General features: G+C 54.6%; 1 protein-coding gene across 4 annotated transcripts in view; it reads left to right on the top strand.

Annotated features, from left to right (window-relative positions):
• SDK1 (sidekick cell adhesion molecule 1) overlaps positions 1-19,736 on the top strand; it is a 974,158-nt gene that overhangs the window by 877,869 nt on the left and 76,553 nt on the right. For all 4 annotated transcript variants that reach the window (XM_024241289.3, XM_054545732.2, XM_054545733.2 and 1 more), the window contains exon 35: positions 2,468-2,569. In XM_024241289.3, coding sequence (XP_024097057.2) covers positions 2,468-2,569 — 102 coding nt within the window. The remainder of the gene's footprint in view (positions 1-2,467; positions 2,570-19,736) is intronic.

Here is a 19,736-nt window from a genome sequence, read left to right on the forward strand (position 1 = left end):
ATATCTGGTCTTCAAGTTTGGGACAGAGGAAAGCCAGATAGAACAAGATCTCTCCAACTTCCTTCTTCCTTTTTTTCTAAAAAAAAAAAAACAAAAAAAAAACCACTTTCTTTTTTCTTTTCTTTTCTTTTCTTTACTTTTTTTTTTAGAGACAGAGTCTCACTCTGTTGCCCAGGCTGGAGTGCAGTGGTGCAATCACGGCTCACTGCAGCCTTGAACTCTGGCTCAAGTGATCCTCCTGCCTCAGCCCCCCAAGTAGCTGGGACTACAGGCTTGTGCCACCATGCCTGGCTAATTGTTTTTTGTTGTTGTTGTTCTTGTTGTTTAAGAAACAGGGTCTTGCTATGTTGTACAGGCTGGTCTTGAATGCCTGGACTTAAGCGATCCTCTTGTCTCAGCCTCCCAAGATGCTAGGGCTATAGGCGTGAGCCACTGCACCCAGCCTCTTCCTTTTTTTATTGTGGTAAAATACATATAACAGAAAATGGACTTTCTTAACCATTTTTAAGTGTACAGTTCAGTGTCATTAAGCACATTCACACCGTTATGTGGCTGTCACCATCATTCTCCAGAACTTTCTCATCTTCCCAACTGAAACTCTGTCCCCATTAAATACTAACTCATTATACCCCTCCCCACCAGCACCCACATTCAACTTTCTGTCTCGATGGATTTGACGACTCTGGGGACTTCATAGAAGGGGAATCGTGTAGTATTTGTCCTTTTGTGGCTGGCTTGTTTCATGAGCTTAATGTCTTCAAGGTCCATGCGTGTCAGAGCAGGTATCAGAATCTCAGTTAAGACTGAATAATATCCCAGCGAATGAAAGACCATGTTTTGTTTCTCCGCTCAGCCTCCCTTCGCCCTTTAAACAAACCACGTTTTTTCTCCTTTGATTCTCAGCTAGGGAGGAGTTTCAAAATCCAACTTAGGGGCTAGACCTGGAGCCATAATGTGATTGACTTCAACACAGGGAACTTGGCTGGTTTGGGAAGTGGACCAGGCAGGAGGGAGGGGCTGGCCCTCCCCGAGCCTGTGCTGTGTTCAGGCATTCTGCAGGGGTGGGAGTGATTTGCAAGGCAGCACAGCTCCAGCGTGCTGAGATACTGACTCCACAGCATGGGTGGACCCTGTAAGCATCTCTTTGAAGGCAGCCCTCCAAGGATGGGGGCCTGAGTCACGGAAGCTCTGCTGGGCTGGTAGCTGGCAGCCAGGAGGCACAATTTGCAGGCCCAAGCGCACCACCATCCACACCAGCACAAAGGTGCCAGGCACACACTTGGGGCCTCAGAAAAGCCAAGCTACCCACAGAGCAGTGTTAACCAGTGGGAGAACCTTCCAGAATGTTTTGGCTTAAAGGTCAATTATTCTCACCCTGTCACTTAGTGCGGAGCTGGCACTTGGCCCCCTGCCCTGAGGAGTTCTCTGTGTGCGGCAGCCCACGCCCATTCTTTCCCAGGACACAGCCGCTAAGGTCTCAGAGGCCTTTGGTTACCAGTGTCTTTCTACATTCTATTTTCAATGCCACAGTCTTACTCCATCTGTTCATAATTTCAAGGAGAGATTCTGAACCAAAAGGCGGGCCCAGGTTATGCTATGTATTCTAAATCAGGGGTCTCCAACCACTTTGACACCAGGGGTGGGTTTTGTGAGAGACAATTTTTCCATAGACCAGGTGGTGGGGGATGGTTTTGGGAGGATTCAAGCGCATCCCATTTATTGTGCACTTTATTTCTATTATTAGTACATTGTAATATACAATGAAATAATTCTACAACTCACCATCGTGTAGAATCAGTGGGAGCCCTGAGCTTGTTTTCCTGCAACTAGACAGTCCCATCTTTGGGGGAGGGGAGACAGCAACAGATCATCAGGCATTAGATTCTCATAAGAGTGCAAACCCTATTGGGAACCGCACCTGCAAGACAGCCAGGTTGTGAAAGGCATAAGGAGCACGCAACCTAGATTCCTCGCACGTGCAGTTCCCAATAGAGTTTACGCTTCTGTGAGAATCTAAGCTGATCTGACAGGAGGCAGAGCTCAGGTGCAATGCGAGGGATGGGGAGCAGCTGTGAATACCCATGAAGCTTTGCTTGCTCACCCGCCACTCACCTCCTGCTTTGCAACCTGGTTCTTAACAGGTCATGGTTAGTGGCCCAGGGGTTGGGGACCCCTGTTCTAAACCCTTTACTTTAGAGGAGGGAGCTCCATGCTGCCTTTTACCTGAACACAGGATAGGATGGGTGCGTCTTTTGCTTAATGGTGGTGGGTGCTTAATTAATTAATAGGGAGGAGAGAAGGAGGGTGCCCCGGTCACAGAGGATGCAGGTATTTCACAGATTTCTAACAATCCCCCCTCCTCTCCTTGGAGGGTGCTGCTTACTTCATTGTGGTTCATAGGGGGAACTTTGGAGGAACAGAAGGTGGTCCTGGTGGAAGCTGATCTGTGTTTCCTTCAACCCTGCAGATTTAAAGAAGTACCGGCGCTATGAAGTAATAATGACCGCCTATAATATCATCGGTGAGAGCCCAGCCAGTGCGCCCGTGGAGGTCTTTGTCGGCGAGGCTGGTAAGCTCCATGCACCCCCAACCCCACTGCCAGAGAGGGCCACAGTGGTGGGGACAGCCAGGTGCGCTGTGGCCAAGCCCCTCAGGTGTCCAGCAGCGTTCTTCTTCCTTGAACACATTGCTGCTGGGGCCGAGGTCTCCACGCCACTGGTGGGAAAAGATGGGCTCACCTGAGAGCTGGAATTTCCTGACAGCTTCAGTGAATGGTCAGGTCTTGCTTTTGAGACCTAAAGGGTTTGTTGGATACCTGCAGCCATCATATTTAGTGTGGCTTTGCTCTACGAAAGCGATATTAACTCAGTGGTGATGTAGGTGTGTGGGAAATGGAACCTCGTTACCTGGAGGGGTAGATGTTTGTACCTGCATCAGTCCTTCAATGGGCTTCGGCAGTGGCCTGGTGACCAGAACCAGCCTGGTAACCTGGTGACAGCCCATTCTCTAGGTCTTGGAAAGCCACATGGGCGATTGTCTCCACCCCTTTGATAAGATGTGACTCTTGGGTCTGATTCAAGGGACCTTGCCTTCTGTGGGGCTCACAGTGGGATGCAACGCTGTTTTTAGATCAGATCCTGTCCCTATCCCTCTCCGGGCCAAGCGTGCCTCAAGTAATGAGAGCAACGCCATCCCTTCGGCGAAGGAGACCACAGAACTTCACCTTCCTCGCTAGCTGGTGACTTTAAAGAGTTCCCTGACTTTACATAGAGCCTAGTGTTCACACCAGGACTTCACACAGAGCCTGCTCTGTTCCGCTGGTGCAGATTTAGAAGCGTGTTGCTTCAGGCCCGGAATAATTAGAGTGTCCCTGAGGACAGAGGCTCGGCCTAGCAGGAGCTGCTGCACAGTGGGGAGGGGTGAGGTGGGGGGTTAGGGGCAGCTCGGGCTGCGGGGGCCAGAGGAGGGAAACACATCAGGTGACCTTTTGCAATTGGGAAGGGTTATTGTTATGAACCAATCAATAGCACCAAGGGTCAAGCCCAGCAGATTTTTTCCGGAATGGTCAAGCAGTATTTGCATACAAATGAGGATGCGTGGAGAGAGGCATCAAGAGCATGCGGTATTTCTGCCTCTCTTTAAACAAAAATGTGTTCAAAGGGGTCACTCAGAGCCACCAAGGTGCGGCTCGGCTTTCCCTCAGGGATGGACCTGGCTGTAGAGGAGCCCATTGAGGGCCACGGTGGGGCCGCCAAGGGTGCTGTCAGGGAGGGGTGTCAGGGTGCCGTCAGTAAAGGGTGGGTGCTACTGCGGACGGTGGCCATGGCAGATTCTGTGCTCTCCAGTTGTATTCAGGTGACTGGGCCCCAGTTGGCCCCCATGGCTGGGGGTGGGTCAGCTTGTGGCACGAGGGGAGCACAGGACAGAAGGGCCGGGAACCGCAGTGTCTGAACTGCAAGCAGCAGGTGTGGGTGTCGGAGCTTTGCCTGAGGGTCCACCTGCACCCAGGGGTAGGACGCCAGGATCCAGGGGGCTCAGGGCACCTGGGCAGGACCTGAGTGTTAGGGACCAAGGCAGACGTCCAGAGAAAATAGCTTCAGCAAGTGGTAGGGAAGCCAGGGGTGGTGCGGGAAACTGGGGAGTCGCGCCAGGGCCAGCCAAGTGGCAACAGGACTGGATGCCCAGCGCCCGGCTCCAGCTCTATGCTCTGCGCCCAGCTCCAGCTCTATGCCCAGTGCCCGGCTCCAGCTCTATGCCCAGCGCCCGGCTCCAGCTCTATGCCCTGCGCCCGGCTCCAGCTCTATGCCCAGCGCCCGGCTCCAGCTCTGTGCCCTGTGCCCGGCTCCAGCTCTATGCCCAGCGCCCAGCTCCAGCTCTATGCCCAGCACCCGGCTTCAGCTCTGTGCCCGGCTCCAGCTCTATGCCCAGCACCCAGCTCCAGTTCTAGGGTCTGCACTGTTTGTGTCTTAGTTCCTTCTCACACTGCTGTAAAGGGATGGGGTAATTTATAAGAAAAGACGTTTACTTAGCTCACAATTCTGCAGACTGGGCAGGAAGCGTGGTGATGTCTGCTTCTGGGGCAGCCTCAGGAAGCTTCCAATTATGGTGGAAGGCGAAGGGGGAGCAGGCATCCCACATGGCACAAACAGGAGCGAGAGAGCGCGAGGGGGAGGTGCCACACATTTAATGACCAGATCTCACGAGAACTAAGCCATTCATGAGAAACCCACCCCCACGTCCCCATCCCCTCCCGCCAGTCCCCACCTCCACGTTGGGGATTGTAGCTCAACATGAGATTTGAGCAGGGACACATCCAGGCCGTATGGGTCTGTCATTGTGGTAAGATGCGTATAACATGTAAACCATTCTCCGTGTGCAGTTTAGCAGCATTCAAAATGTTGAGCAGCCATCACCAACATCCATCACTGGAACTCTCTTCTTCCCAAACAGAAATCCCATACCTATTAAGCAGGCCCCCTTTTCCCTCTTTTCCCACCCTGGGCGGACTCTCACTTACTCTCTGTCACTGCATGTTCACCTGTTCTCAATACTTGGTACAAATGGAGTCGTGCAATGCTTGTCTTTCTGTGTCCAGATCCTTGCCCTCAGTGTGAGGTTTTTGAGGTTCACCCGGGTTGTAGCAGATGTCGGAATTTCCTTTCTTTCCATGGCTGAGTAATATCCCATTGCATGCATTTACCACATTTGGTGTGTCTGCTCCTCCAGGGATGGACACTCGGGGTCCTTCCCCCTTTTAGGCTTGTGAGTGTGCCGCTGTGAGTGTGGGGGAGCGAAGAGCTTTTCAGCAGTGTGCAGCTGAGACAGCCCAGGTGTGGGGAGGCAGCTGCAGAGGCTGCAGGTGAGCCCAGCCTCTGAGGTTAGCAGCACGGTGAGATGTGGCTTCTCCCTTCTCCGCTGGGCCCCCATCTCCCTCCCCTCCCAACATGTGCATCCCTGCTCCAGCCTTCCCTTCCAGAGGCCTGCCCTCCTGCGCCACTTCTTCCTCAGTGCACCCACGCCCTCCACGTGACTCACCTCTGCCCAGAGGCCTGGGCTCTGCCACCTGCACCCTTTGCAGTCCCACAGAAGGGAAAGGAAAGCCTACTTGCCGTGCCCATGGCACCAGGCCTTTTCCATGCACACACACAAACCACGTGGCCACACTGCACTGCTCACAGAGCTCGAAGAGTTCTGTGCTGAGAGTCAGCAGAGCTGGTTCCCACAGCGTCACACCCACCCAGAGTGCCCTCTGCAGCCCCTCCAGTTTAACTTGGCTGAGGCCTGAAGCACCCTTTATGCATCTTTTTTTCTTTTTTTGAGACGGTGTTTTGCTCTGTCACCCAGGCTGGAGTGCAGTGGCGCGATCTCAGCTCACTGCAACCTCCATCTCCCAGGTTCAAGTGATTCTCCTGCCTCAGCCTCCTGAGTAGCTGGGATTACAGGCGCCCGCCACCATGCCCAGCTAATTTTTTGTACTTTTAGTAGAGGCGGGGTTTCACCGTGTTAGCCAGGATGGTCTCAATCTCCTGACCTCACAATCTGCTCGCCTCGGCCTCCCAAAGTGCCGTTTAGGCTTTTATCCCCTGAGGAGCAGCTGCCGCTGCCCCAGGACGCCCTTTCTGTCCCCCTCCCTCTAGGCGGGGCTCAGATTTCTGCTCTGTGCTGTATCCTGGGTGCTTTGTGCACAGCTCTGCCTTCCCCCCAGCAGCGGGGCTGTCTTCCCTCTAATGCTGCTCCTCCCCATTAGAGCAAGGCTGCTGCATCCCGAACAGCTACTCACCCCAGGGTTATTGCCAGAGGGGCTCAGAATATCTTTGTCATTTGGGCAAATTGAGGTTCCCAAACTTCCACAGGGCAGGAGAGCAGCTGGGGAAACCCTGCACCCAGGCATGTGTCCTGGAGACAGTGCCTCCCAGATGCACTGAGATGAAGGCAGGTGGAATCAGTGTCTCATAGCAGGGCTGCAAGGAAGGCTAATCAGAAGCTCCTCATCCTGAGGAAGGGAAGGGAGAAGGAACAGGTGGCCTCTGTCCCTGTAACAGCAGATAACAGTCACCATCTGCCGCACAGGCACTCATGTTCTGAGCTGGTCTTTCCATGGGGCTCCTTCCTGAGGCTCCTGGCAGTAGGGAGGGAGAGGCAGAGCTGGTGAGGGTGCACAGGCTGGCAGAGGCTGTGCGGTCACTTTAGGGCCCTGGCAGATGGGGATCAGTGCTAGGAGCCGGGGTTCACACAAGGGGATGTCACCGCCCAGCAGGCTGCTCCTGCCTGCCGCACAGACAAAACCAGTTCACTGAGCCCATGGTATTGCAGTAAAGAGAGAGTTTAATTAGAGCCCAGCCACATGGGGGAACAAGAGTTATCACTGGAGTCAGTCTCCCTGAGGACTCAGAGGTTAGTTTTTTCCAGGATAGTTTGGTGGGCGTGGGGGCTAGGCAGTGGGTGCTGCTGACAGGCTGGGGATGCCGTCACAGGGCGTGGAAAACGGTCCTCATGTGCTGAGTCCGCCTCTGAGTGGGGCCACAGGACCACCTGAGCCGTGAGGCGTGAGTCATGAGTCTAGGTGGGGTCAGTCCGTTTTCAGAAAGCAAAAGTCTGAAAAGCATCTCCAAAGATCAATCTTAGTTTCTATAATAGTGAAGTTATCTTTAGAAGCAACTGGGAAAGTCACTAATTTTGTGAAGAGGTCACAAGACTCCTGAGCAGTGAGGGATTACTTACCCAGCTTACAGGTTGGCTGCGGTGGTTCACGCCTGTCATCCCAGCACTTTGGGAGGCTGAGGTGGGTGGATCACCAGGTCAGGAGTTCAAGACCAGCCTGGCCAACATGGTGAAACCCCATCTCTACTAAAAATACAAAAAATCAGCTGGGCGTGGTGGTGTACGCCTGTAATCCCAGCTACTCAGGAGGCAGAGGCAGGAGAATAGCTTGAACCGGAACCCGGGAGGAAGAGGTTGCAGTGAGCCAAAATCACGCCACTGCACTGCAGCCTGGGCTACAGAGCAAAACTCCGTCTCAAAAAAAAAAAAAAGAAAGTATGCTTACATTTTAGCCGAGTTCAGGCTTCTCCCATACTCCTAATCTCTCAGCCTTTTATTAGCTTTACAAAGGCAGTTTCCACTCCCAAATGAGGAGGGGGATTGACTTTAGGGAAGGACCATTATCAGCCTTGCTCTAAGTTAAACTAAAAACTAAATTCCTAGACACGGCCCCTGCATCCAGGTCTCTGCTCCGCGCCACCCATCAGATGTGGCTTGGCTCTTGCACGCCCAAAACAACTCACACGTCTCCTGCGCCAGGCCTGGCAGTGCCACCCGTGCAGGTGGACATCTCAGCTGTTGTTCAGCCTCAGCACACTCCTCCAGGTTCTGTGTTTACACTGCAGAGAGTTTTCTGGAAGGAGAAAGCCAGTTTGCCATTCCCTTTCTAGCCTCTGCTTCTCGTAGCCCGAGTACCTGCATTGTAACAACCCTAATCTGCCTAGGAGAGACACTGCTAACATATTGACTTAGAGCAAGTAGGCCTTCAGAAGAGGAAATTAAATTGGGCCAGCTTCCGTCCCCTCAGCTGGAAGCTTCAGAGCACCACAAACTCGTGGGCTCAAAATGCTCAAAGGCTTTTATGAAAACTAAGACTCTGCTGTGGTCCCATAGGTAAGCGTGCACGTCCAAGCGTCAGCTCTACCATTAACTGCCTGTGTGACTACGGGCAAGTCACTTAACCCCTCTGAGTCTGGCCTTGAGACCTCGTGCTGCTGTGGGGAGACCTGTGAGTGAGGAGACTCAGGTTCTGGCTTCATTGCTGCCACTAACGCGCCAGTCCTGCTCACAAGATGAGTGTCCAGAATGTACCTGGCCCGGGGTCAGCCCCCAGTCAGTATTTGGTGAATGAGGGGGACCCTGGGTGAGTGACTCGGTTTGTCTGGCCTTATCTGTAAAATGATGTAATGTTCAGAATAGATGATCTCTGGGTCCCCTGAAGTTCAAATACGTGATACTTAAATCTGTTTAACCTCAGAGAGAAAGGATAATTTTTAGATTTTTAGCTGAGATTGATGTACAAGCCCAGGCATTACAAATTGGTAAAAATAATACATCAGTAAGGATTCCAGTATGCAGGAGGTAGGACCCAACGCCAACAAGCTTAAGCTGAAAGAATCATTATTAACTCCTGCACCAGAAGAGTTGTGGAGCCTGGGACAGCTTCAGGCATGGCTGGATCCAGCACCCCAGCAAGCTGCTCCATGTGGCCTCTGGGATCCACTTTCCTCCTAGTTGGTTCCTTCCTTGGTCAGGCTCTTCATCAAGGTGGCCATACAACCTCGGGCACAGAGAGCTTCCCTTTTCTGCAGTGGAAGTCCACTGGCTGTCTTCAGCCTGCCTTTAGTTGCATATCTGTCCCCAAAATAGTTGCTACAGCCAACGTCCTGAGGTGCCCAAAGCCAGGGAGATGTCATCTCTACCTGGACCACCTGGGCCAACTGTGAGGCGAGAGGGTCCCTAGAGGAGATCCAGTGTGACAGTCAGAAGAAGGGGACCCGGGCATTCACCACCACAGCTGTCCTGCGGTGCTGATGGGCAGAGTTTGACTAGGTGGCCAGAACTTTTTCTGGTGGAGATATGGGCAGTGTCTGTGGGTTCCTCAGCAGGAGAGCTGTTCAGGTGACCCAGCCAGAGTTCCGGGCCCAGCTCCACGTTCCGCAGCGTTCCGGGCACTGTGGGGTGTAAAGGAACCACGCTCCAGCCTTCAAGACATTCACTATTCATGGACGGGCCCTGGTCTCAGGATAAGCCTGTACTCCCGCCCAGACCCCAAGCAGGCATCTCAGCCCCTGCCTGTATTTCCAGAGCCCCCAGGCTTCCCCCTCCTTGAGCATGTGCCCCCTCACCCATACCAAGCTGTGTCCGCCTGGGATGACTGCTCCCAACTCCCGTCCCTGGGAGGACACACAGGCCTCCCTCCCGTGCAGCCCTGCGTCCACGCTAGCCCTTGGAGGGGCGGCTGTCTTCTGTCCTTGGCAGAACTAGCTGTTTCTTCCCCTGCTCCAGAACATGATGCATACACACTCTTCGCATATCCACCTGAGGACGGGTCTTTTTCTCTCTGAGTTCCACGAGGGCAGGGACCCCTCTTATTCCCAGAACCTTAGCATAAGCCCAGAACACAGAAAACATTCTGAAGATGTTAGAGGAAGGGAGGGAGGGAGAGAAACACATTTAGACAGGAAGGAAGGAAGGGAGGGAGGGAGGGAGGGAAGAGAGGAGGGGAGGGGAGGAGATGGGAAGGGGAGGGGAGGGGAGCAACAAGCATAGCCCAGGCCACCGGCCCAGAAACACAAGTGACTGAGTGACCCCTGAGCTCTAATTGGGGATGGAGTGACCCCAGGGCCCAGGGAGCTCAGGGAGGGCCTAAAGCAAGGCTTCCTGTCCAGAGGTGCCTGGCCCAGCTCTCCTGTTTGCCCTGCAACTACTATCCTTTCCCAGGAGCTCTAAAACAATTAAAGCTTTAAAACAAAACGAAACAAAACAGCAAAGCTGGCCTCACACGCCAAAGCCTGTGGTTTTCTGTTCGTTTCTGAATCCACGCTGACCGAAAACTGATCCAGCCCCAGATGTGTTGTGGGGATATTAGGGGCAGGCAGGTTCTACCCACTCTGCCCTGGGGGTCCTGGCACAGAAAAGCATGGCCCCCAGCCCAGCTCCCGGGAACTGCAAGAGCGGGACCTCCTCTCCTAGAGCAGGGCCCTCTGACACCCATACCGGCTGCTGGGACCCCTTGTGCACCTTTGTTATCCCACGGTCGCTCTTTAGCCAGAGTTAGCGGCAGCTGCCCAAGGACAGAGCCTCCAAATAAAAAGAGGTGCCATGTCCCCACACAGGCCATGTCCTTGGAGCCTGTGGCCTCGTGGTTCCCTCAACCCTTAGCTCGTCCCCGGAGCCGGCTCACCTTCCACACCTGCTGAGCCCGCCACCAGTGGTTCCAGTCACTCGGCAGTCCTGGGGGCTTCTGGGGCCTACAGCTGGGAAGCTGGGTTGGGGTGAATCAGGAGGAAGGGCTGCCATCAATGAGTAAAGCCCCCCGGCTGCTCCAGCTTCCCAAGGAGAGACCAGAAGCCCCCAGCCCACCTCACCAAGCCCTCAAATGCTGTGAGCATGCCTGCTGTCTGCCCAATGAGTCTAGGAGGTGCCTCCGAATCTCCTGGGCCCCTGTAGACAGTGAGGGCACAGGCATGGCCCTTCTTTGGGGAGGAAGGCGCCCCTCCCAGCCTCCTCCTCCACGGGCTTTCTCCAGATCTTGCCCTGTGCTTTGGGGTCTAGTAGTAGCCAGACCTGGGATTGCCACCCCTGGTGTCTGTAGCCTCCTTCTGGGGGCTGCAAGTAGTTGGGGCACCAGCATGTCTACCTAGGGAGGGGCTCAAGAGCCACACTGTGGTTCAGAGTGGGGATTGGGACCCATCTTGACTGTGTTTGCAGCGTGGGTTGTGTGCATGTCGGGTGCATTATGTCTATGTGAGGGGGTGTGGGAGAGGACAGGTGGGCTCACTGCTACATGAGGCACGGAGGCCAAGGCCAGGGATGAGGCAGGGGGCACCTGAGGGAGTCGGCAGGGCTGGGTCCCATGTGGGGGTAAACCTCCATAGATAACCCACGGCATTATTACCATTATTTTCCATCATCCAATACATTTGCACAAGGCTATGGGTCCAGCACCTTGCTATTAGAAATGAAGCTACTCTGAACACTGTTACAAATCTTTTCCAATGTCTCCAATGCCTGCCTTGGGATAAAACGCTAGAAGCAGAACTTCTGGTCCAATGACATGAACATTTTTCACCTTTGAAATACTTCAGCTAATTGACACCCTGCAGCAGTGACCAGATACAGGTCTCAGGGTGCATCCCTCTTTCCTCCTGCTTTTAAATCTTTCCTAGTTTATTAGGCAAGAAGGTATCTCATTATTATTTTCCTAGATGGGCTTTTAAATGACTGATCTGTGATTAAATGCCTGTGGAGCTCATGGCCATTTTTCTCACGGGGGTCTGTTACGAGGTAAACTGAGACACAAAATGTTCGAAGAGTTTATTCGAGCAGACAGCAATTCATGAATCAGGCAGCACCAGTCCAAAGGTGGTTTGGGGTTCTGTGAACGGAACACAAGGGGAAGGTTTTTATGGTGTGAATGTGGGAGCTGGACAAAGAAAATAACTTGATTTAAGAGTATGTTGTTGCCTTCTTCGGTCTCAACTGTTAGAAAATCCCTAGTTGTACTGGTTTTCACGCTGCTGATAAAGACATACCCAAGACTGGGTAATTTATAAAGAAAAAGAGGTTGAATGGACTCACAGTTCCACGTGGCTGGGGAGGCCTCACTATCATGGTGGAAGGCGAAAGGCATGTCTTATATGGCGGCAGGCAAGAGAGAATGAGAGTCAACCCCTTATAAAATCATCAGCTCTCGTGAGACTTATTCACTACCACGAGAACAGTATGGGGGAAACCACGCCCATGATTCAGTTCTCTCTCACTGGGCCTCTTCCACAACACTTGAGAATTATGGGAGCTACAATTCAAGGTGAGATTTGGGTGGGGACACAGCCCAACCATATCACTAGCTGTATATCTGCCTTTAGTTGCATATCTGTCCCCAAACTAGTTGCTACAGCCAACGTCCTAAGGTGCCCTCAGCAAGTTGTTGGCAGCTTCTGATTGGTTGGGCTTAAGTTTTATTTTTCTTTAATATGGGCATTTACAAGAAATAGCCCAGGTTAAGTTTTGTTTCGGTTTGCAGAACCAGCAAGGTCAAGGTTGTCTCCACGGCTTAACGGGCTTTGCTCAGGGGATTCTCAAGCCTGGTCTCCATTTTATTTTATTTTAATGGGTCACAGTGTTTTGTGTTGATTTCTTAGAGCTTCTTATATATTAGGGATATCATGTTTGATCATGTCTGTGGAAAATACTTTGTCTTTAATTTTATTGTGTTTAAGTGGTTGTGTGCTCAAACCTCCAGATCTGAGGCATCTCTCCTTCTCATTTTGAGACCAAGTAAATATTCACCCAGATTTTTTTTCACAATTTTCATGGTTTTATGTTTTCTATTAAACTCTTTTGTCCTCCTGGAATTAATTCTGGAGCCTGGCATGAAGTGAGCTTCTAAATAGATCATTTGTTTCCAGAGAAGTTTTTTCCCCTGAAACCATCTATTGATTTTTAATTGCTTTGTGACGCGTCTTAATCATGTTTTAAATTCTTACACACAGTCAAGTCTGTCTGAGGACATTCCTTCGTTCCACAGGTATCTTTACTGTTGCCCTGGTACCTCTAAAGCTTTCATTTACATCAGTTTATTACACATTTTTTTCATGTTTAGGAGAGCTTGTCTTATTCCTCTTTGTTTTCTAAAATTTCTCAGCCATTCTATGAATTTTACAATCATTTTGGCAAGTTCTCAAAAACAAATGCTCCTGGGATTTTGATGGAAAGGTATTAAATAGTAAAGGGATTTGGAAATCCTCGCCGTCCTCCTCCTTTTCGTCTATTCGTGCTTGCTCCCGGGAGCTGGGTGTCCCTCCAGCACCGTGCTGCTGGGCTGGCAGCACTCCTGGTGCAGGTCCTGCTGTTGCTTGTCGAGTCATTCCTGGCAGTTTTATTGCGGCGGTTGCTGTGAGCCTGGGTATTGTAACGGCTTGTCCCTGCTCTGCCCACCACCGATCGCAGCCCGAGGCTGAGGCTCACATGGTTACTCAGGCATGTTAAATATTAGCCCGGCAAAAAGAGCAACATAAGTTTTCCCCAAAAAGGGAGCCAGGACTTGCCTTTTTTCTACACCCAATGGGGAGTGGCTGCCGAGCTCAGATGAGAGCTGAGTGTCCAGCACTGCGGCCTTTAGCCCTGCAACTTTCACCAAAAAGAGAAGACAGACAGATACCCATGCTCAGCATTTAAAATAACTCAGTGGGCCGGGCATGGTGGCTCATGCCTATAATCCTAGCACTTTGAGAGGCGAAGGCAGGCGGATTACATGAGGTCAGGAGTTCGAAACCAGCCTGGTGAAACCCCATCTCTACTAAAAATACAAAAATTAGCTGGATATCGCTTGAACCCAGGAGGCGGAGGTTGCAGTGAGCCGAGATTGTGCCACTGCACTCCAGCCAGGGCAATTGAGCGAGACTCCGTCTCAAAAAATAAATAAAATAAAATAAAATCACTTGGTGGCTTTAGGTGGTATTTGGTTGCTCCTGGTGTACATGTGGCTGTGAAAGACAGAAAAGTGTCTTGAAAATGTTTGTTTGCTCTTTTTTTTTTAAGAATGAAAAAATTGTCATACAATATGGGTCCTACCTTTCTTCTAAGTGCTCCAAGTTTTTAATTACTGTTGGTTGGAATGAGAGAAAAAAAATAGCACAGCTTCTAGCTGTTTCAGCTCCCCCTAGTGACAAATAAAGCCAGTCCTAGTGCCTATTAAGTGAAATTAAAAGGCTTCAGTGATGCCAGTTTGAAAACATGTGTTTGTAGGGAAGAGTGAATGGCACCTGTTTACAGGGTAATTAACGTCGCAAGCCCGACTTCACAGACTGCACTATCTCATCATCGACATTCCGAGGGCTCCCTGGGTAATTATTAACATATCACGCGATAATGACATTGTGCAAACCACAGGCCGCCCCTGTCATTTCTGCGGCCACAGTCTCTCCAACTGATGCCGGTGGGCTGTGCTGCGTGCAGGGCCGTCTACATGGTCCTGGATGATGGATAAACATCTGCCGAGAGCCTACTGTGTGCTGGGCACAGATGGTCACCATCCCCTGGGTGGGAGCCGTTGCTCCGTTTCACAGACAAGAGTGATGAGTCAGCTTTATCCGGAGTCCGCAGGGGGCTCCCTGGGCGCTGTCCCACCCTCTGGGCTCCAGCTCATATTGTTTCAGACGTTCCCTTCCTGGGCTCCCTCCCACCCTCTGGGCTCCAGCTCGTGTTGTTTCAGACGTTCCCTTCAGGCACAAACGCACTAAGAAGCCCTTGCCAAGGAGTGCAGAGTGGAGAGATCCTGGGATGCAGGTGCCTCCCCGGTGGGGGGATTCTTCAGTGTGCTGCACCCGGCCCACAGCAGGCTGTGCACAGGCACTGCTGAGTAACTGGGAGGTTGGCCCACCCCTTCCCCATGCCAGGGAGTATTTCAGGACCCACCGCTTCCTTCAGGCTCTCTGCAGCATACGATATCCCGCTATCCCGCTATCCCAGGACACCCTCTTGCTGAAGGGCGGGTGATAGGAGCAGCTGCTCAGAGAGCTCCCAGGACAGAGCTGTGGTGCCCCTAGGCAGACACAGCCCCCGGAGGGAGGATGGGCTTGACACCAGCCTTATCAATGCTGGGCCGGAGGGCGGAGGGCGGGGAGGCTCTGTGCCCACAGGTGTGAGCCTAGCCAGGCCTCTCTGGGTGGGGTCTCTCAGGGAAGCCTCTGGGGCCTGTGTCTACCCATCCTCTACACTTCTGCTGGGGTGACCCTTGTGAAATGCAAATCCCATCCCCTCACTTTCTGTTTCCACCCTTCAGGGGATCCCTGTTATGTATGCAGGAAAAATCAAGTTCACTCCTGAGACTGGCCCCAGGGACCCTGAGGTCCTGCCAGGCCAACCCCACTGCAGTCACAGTGGGTGTCCTCCTGGCCCCCAGGCCCTCCCCTGCTGCAGTCACAGTGGGCGTCCTCCCGGCCCCCAGGCCTTCCCCCGCCGCGGTCACATGGGTGGCCTCCTGGCCCCCAGGCCCTCCGCTGCGGTGGTCACGGTGGGTGTCCTCCTGGCCCTCAGACCGAGGTTCCCTTTGGTGCTCAGGCTTCACATGCACAGCCCGGCAGATGCCCAGGAGACGTTGGTGGTGGGATGGTTTATTACTCATCTGATTTCCATCACTGTAGACAAAGGGTGTGGAGCATGCTGCGGTGCCCCTGCTGCATGTGGAAAGGCCCCCTCACCTCTCACCATCCCCTCACCTCTCACCGTCCCCCTCACCTCTCACCATCCCCTCACCTCTCACCATCCCCCTCACCTCTCACCATCCCCCTCACCTCTCACCGTCCCCCTCGCCTCTCACCATCCCCTCACCTCTCACCATCCCCTCACCTCTCACCATCCCCTCACCTCTCACCGTCCCCCTCGCCTCTCACCGTCCCCCTCACCTCTCACCATCCCCTCACCTCTCACCATCCCCTCACCTCTCACCATCCCCTCACCTCTCACCATCCCCCTCACCTCTCACCATCCCCCTCACCTCTCACCATCCCCTCACCTCTCACCGTCCCCTCACCTCTCACCATCCCCTCACCTCTCACCATCCCCTCACCTCTCACCATCCCCTCACCTCTCACCGTCCCCCTCGCCTCTCACCGTCCCCCTCACCTCTCACCATCCCCTCACCTCTCACCATCCCCTCACCTCTCACCATCCCCTCACCTCTCACCATCCCCCTCACCTCTCACCATCCCCCTCACCTCTCACCATCCCCTCACCTCTCACCGTCCCCCTCACCTCTCACCATCCCCTCACCTCTCACCATCCCCTCACCTCTCACCATCCCCTCACCTCTCACCATCCCCCTCACCTCTCACCATCCCCTCACCTCTCACCATCCCCTCACCTCTCACCATCCCCCTCACCTCTCACCATCCCCTCACCTCTCACCGTCCCCCTCGCCTCTCACCGTCCCCCTCACCTCTCACCATCCCCTCACCTCTCACCATCCCCTCACCTCTCACCATCCCCTCACCTCTCACCATCCCCCTCACCTCTCACCATCCCCTCACCTCTCACCGTCCCCCTCACCTCTCACCATCCCCTCACCTCTCACCATCCCCTCACCTCTCACCATCCCCTCACCTCTCACCATCCCCTCACCTCTCACCATCCCCTCACCTCTCACCATCCCCCTCACCTCTCACCATCCCCTCACCTCTCACCATCCCCTCACCTCTCACCATCCCCCTCGCCTCTCACCGTCCCCCTCACCTCTCACCGTCCCCCTCGCCTCTCACCGTCCCCCTCGCCTCTCACCATCCCCTCACCTCTCACCATCCCCCTCACCTCTCACCATCCCCTCACCTCTCACCATCCCCTCACCTCTCACCATCCCCCTCACCTCTCACCATCCCCTCACCTCTCACCATCCCCTCACCTCTCACCATCCCCCTCACCTCTCACCATCCCCTCACCTCTCACCATCCCCCTCACCTCTCACCATCCCCTCACCTCTCACCATCCCCTCACCTCTCACCATCCCCTCACCTCTCACCATCCCCCTCACCTCTCACCATCCTCCTCACCTCTCACCATCCCCTCACCTCTCACCATCCCCCTCACCTCTCACCATCCCCTCACCTCTCACCATCCCCCTCACCTCTCACCATCCCCTCACCTCTCACCATCCCCTCACCTCTCACCATCCCCCTCACCTCTCACCATCCCCTCACCTCTCACCATCCCCCTCACCTCTCACCATCCCCTCACCTCTCACCATCCCCTCACCTCTCACCGTCCCCCTCACCTTTCACCATCCCCCTCACCTCTCACCATCCCCCTCGCCTCTCACCGTCCCCCTCGCCTCTCACCGTCCCCCTCACCTTTCACCGTCCCCCTCACCTCTCACCGTCCCCCTCACCTCTCACCATCCCCCTCACCTCTCACCATCCCCCTCACCTCTCACCATCCCCTCACCTCTCACCATCCCCTCACCTCTCACCGTCCCCCTCACCTCTCACCATCCCCTCACCTCTCACCATCCCCCTCACCTCTCACCATCCCCTCACCTCTCACCATCCCCCTCGCCTCTCACCATCCCCCTCACCTCTCACCATCCCCCTCACCTCTCACCATCCCCCTCACCTCTCACCATCCCCTCACCTCTCACCATCCCCCTCACCTCTCACCATCCCCCTCACCTCTCACCATCCCCCTCACCTCTCACCATCCCCCTCACCTCTCACCATCCCCTCACCTCTCACCATCCCCCTCGCCTCTCACCATCCCCCTCACCTCTCACCATCCCCCTCACCTCTCACCATCCCCCTCACCTCTCACCATCCCCTCACCTCTCACCATCCCCTCACCTCTCACCATCCCCCTCACCTCTCACCATCCCCCTCACCTCTCACCATCCCCCTCACCTCTCACCATCCCCCTCACCTCTCACCATCCCCTCACCTCTCACCATCCCCCTCACCTCTCACCATCCCCCTCACCTCTCACCATCCCCTCACCTCTCACCATCCCCCTCACCTCTCACCATCCCCTCGCCTCTCACCATCCCCTCGCCTCTCACCATCCCCTCGCCTCTCACCATCTCCCTCACCTCTCACCATCCCCCTCACCTCTCACCATCCCCTCACCTCTCACCATCCCCTCACCTCTCACCGTCCCCCTCACCTCTCACCATCCCCTCACCTCTCACCATCCCCTCACCTCTCACCATCCCCTCACCTCTCACCATCCCCTCACCTCTCACCATCCCCTCACCTCTCACCATCCCCCTCACCTCTCACCATCCCCCTCACCTCTCACCATCCCCTCACCTCTCACCATCCCCTCACCTCTCACCATCCCCTCACCTCTCACCATCCCCCTCACCTCTCACCATCCCCTCACCTCTCACCATCCCCTCACCTCTCACCATCCCCTCACCTCTCACCATCCCCTCACCTCTCACCATCCCCCTCGCTTCTCACCATCCCCCTCGCCTCTCACCATCCCCTCACCTCTCACCGTCCCCCTCACCTCTCACCGTCCCCCTCACCTCTCACCGTCCCCCTCACCTCTCACCGTCCCCCTCACCTCTCACCATCCCCCTCACCTCTCACCATCCCCTCACCTCTCACCATCCCCCTCACCTCTCACCATCCCCTCACCTCTCACCATCCCCTCACCTCTCACCATCCCCTCACCTCTCACCATCCCCCTCACCTCTCACCATCCCCCTCACCTCTCACCATCCCCCTCACCTCTCACCGTCCCCTCACCTCTCACCGTCCCCCTCACCTCTCACCATCCCCTCACCTCTCACCGTCCCCCTCACCTCTCACCATCCCCTCACCTCTCACCGTCCCCCTCACCTCTCACCGTCCCCCTCACCTCTCACCATCCCCTCACCTCTCACCGTCCCCCTCACCTCTCACCGTCCCCCTCACCTCTCACCGTCCCCCTCACCTCTCACCGTCCCCCTCACCTCTCACCGTCCCCCTCACCTCTCACCGTCCCCCTCACCTCTCACCGTCCTGAGTTTCACTCCTTAGCCAGCTTCTCTGGGATCCCACCAGGTCGCCACGCTGGCAGCCACTGGAGGCCTTTCTTCAGCACCCACTTGCTCAGCAACTTGCTGGCACCGAAGGGAGCGAGAGAGCCCGGAGGTACTGGCCTGCCCTTCAGCTGCTCCCCCGAGGCATGAGCCCGCCCTTCAGCTGCTCTGCCAGGGAGAGGGAGGATCACCGGCTTGGGCCTTCGCGACCTTCTCTGGGGTTGAGTCTGCAAGGGTTGGGGTCTCCTGTGAGTGGCAGAGCTCAGGGTGGACGGGGCGCTGCAGGTGGGCTCTGCACCATAGGAGAAGCTGGGCTATCCCCACAGAGGAGGGAAGCGCCGTCTCCACAGGTGTGGCCGGGCAGACAACCCCTCCCAGGGCCCCACGTCCCACACAGAAGTGGGGTTCACACCCAACCCACTGTTGAGAGTGCACCCAGAACAGCAGATTTGAAAGGGCTTTGACGGCAGTTTCTCACCCCACCCCCAGGCCTCTCTCAAACCCTCGCCCTGCTCCTCCTCTCCAGCCACACTCTCTTCCAAGAGAACTCTTCCCCTCTTTGCCTGTTTTTCTGTTGTTTAACTTCTAGTTAGGGAAATCTCAAGCATACACAGAAGGAGACAGACAAGTGCAGGCGCATCACACTCCTCACAGTTGGTCTTAGTGTGCTTCGTAGGTACTGTGTCAGTTACAGATGGAAGGTTTGGGGCAGCCCTGCTGTCAGTGCCATTTTCCCAACAGCATGTGCTCACTTTGCGTCTCTGTGACAGCATCTTTTTTGCAGTAAATTTTTTGTTTGTTTGGTTTTTGTTTGTTTGTTTGTTTATTGAGACGGAGTCTCATTGTGTCGCCCAGGCTGGAGTGCAGTAGCGCTATCTTGGCTCACTGCAAGCTCCACCTCCCGGGTTCACACCATTCTCCTGCCTCAGCCTCCCAAGTAGCTGGGACTACAAGCGCCCAC

This window comes from Pongo abelii, chromosome 6 (assembly GCF_028885655.2).
Source record: "Pongo abelii isolate AG06213 chromosome 6, NHGRI_mPonAbe1-v2.0_pri, whole genome shotgun sequence".
Taxonomy (NCBI): domain Eukaryota; kingdom Metazoa; phylum Chordata; class Mammalia; order Primates; family Hominidae; genus Pongo; species Pongo abelii.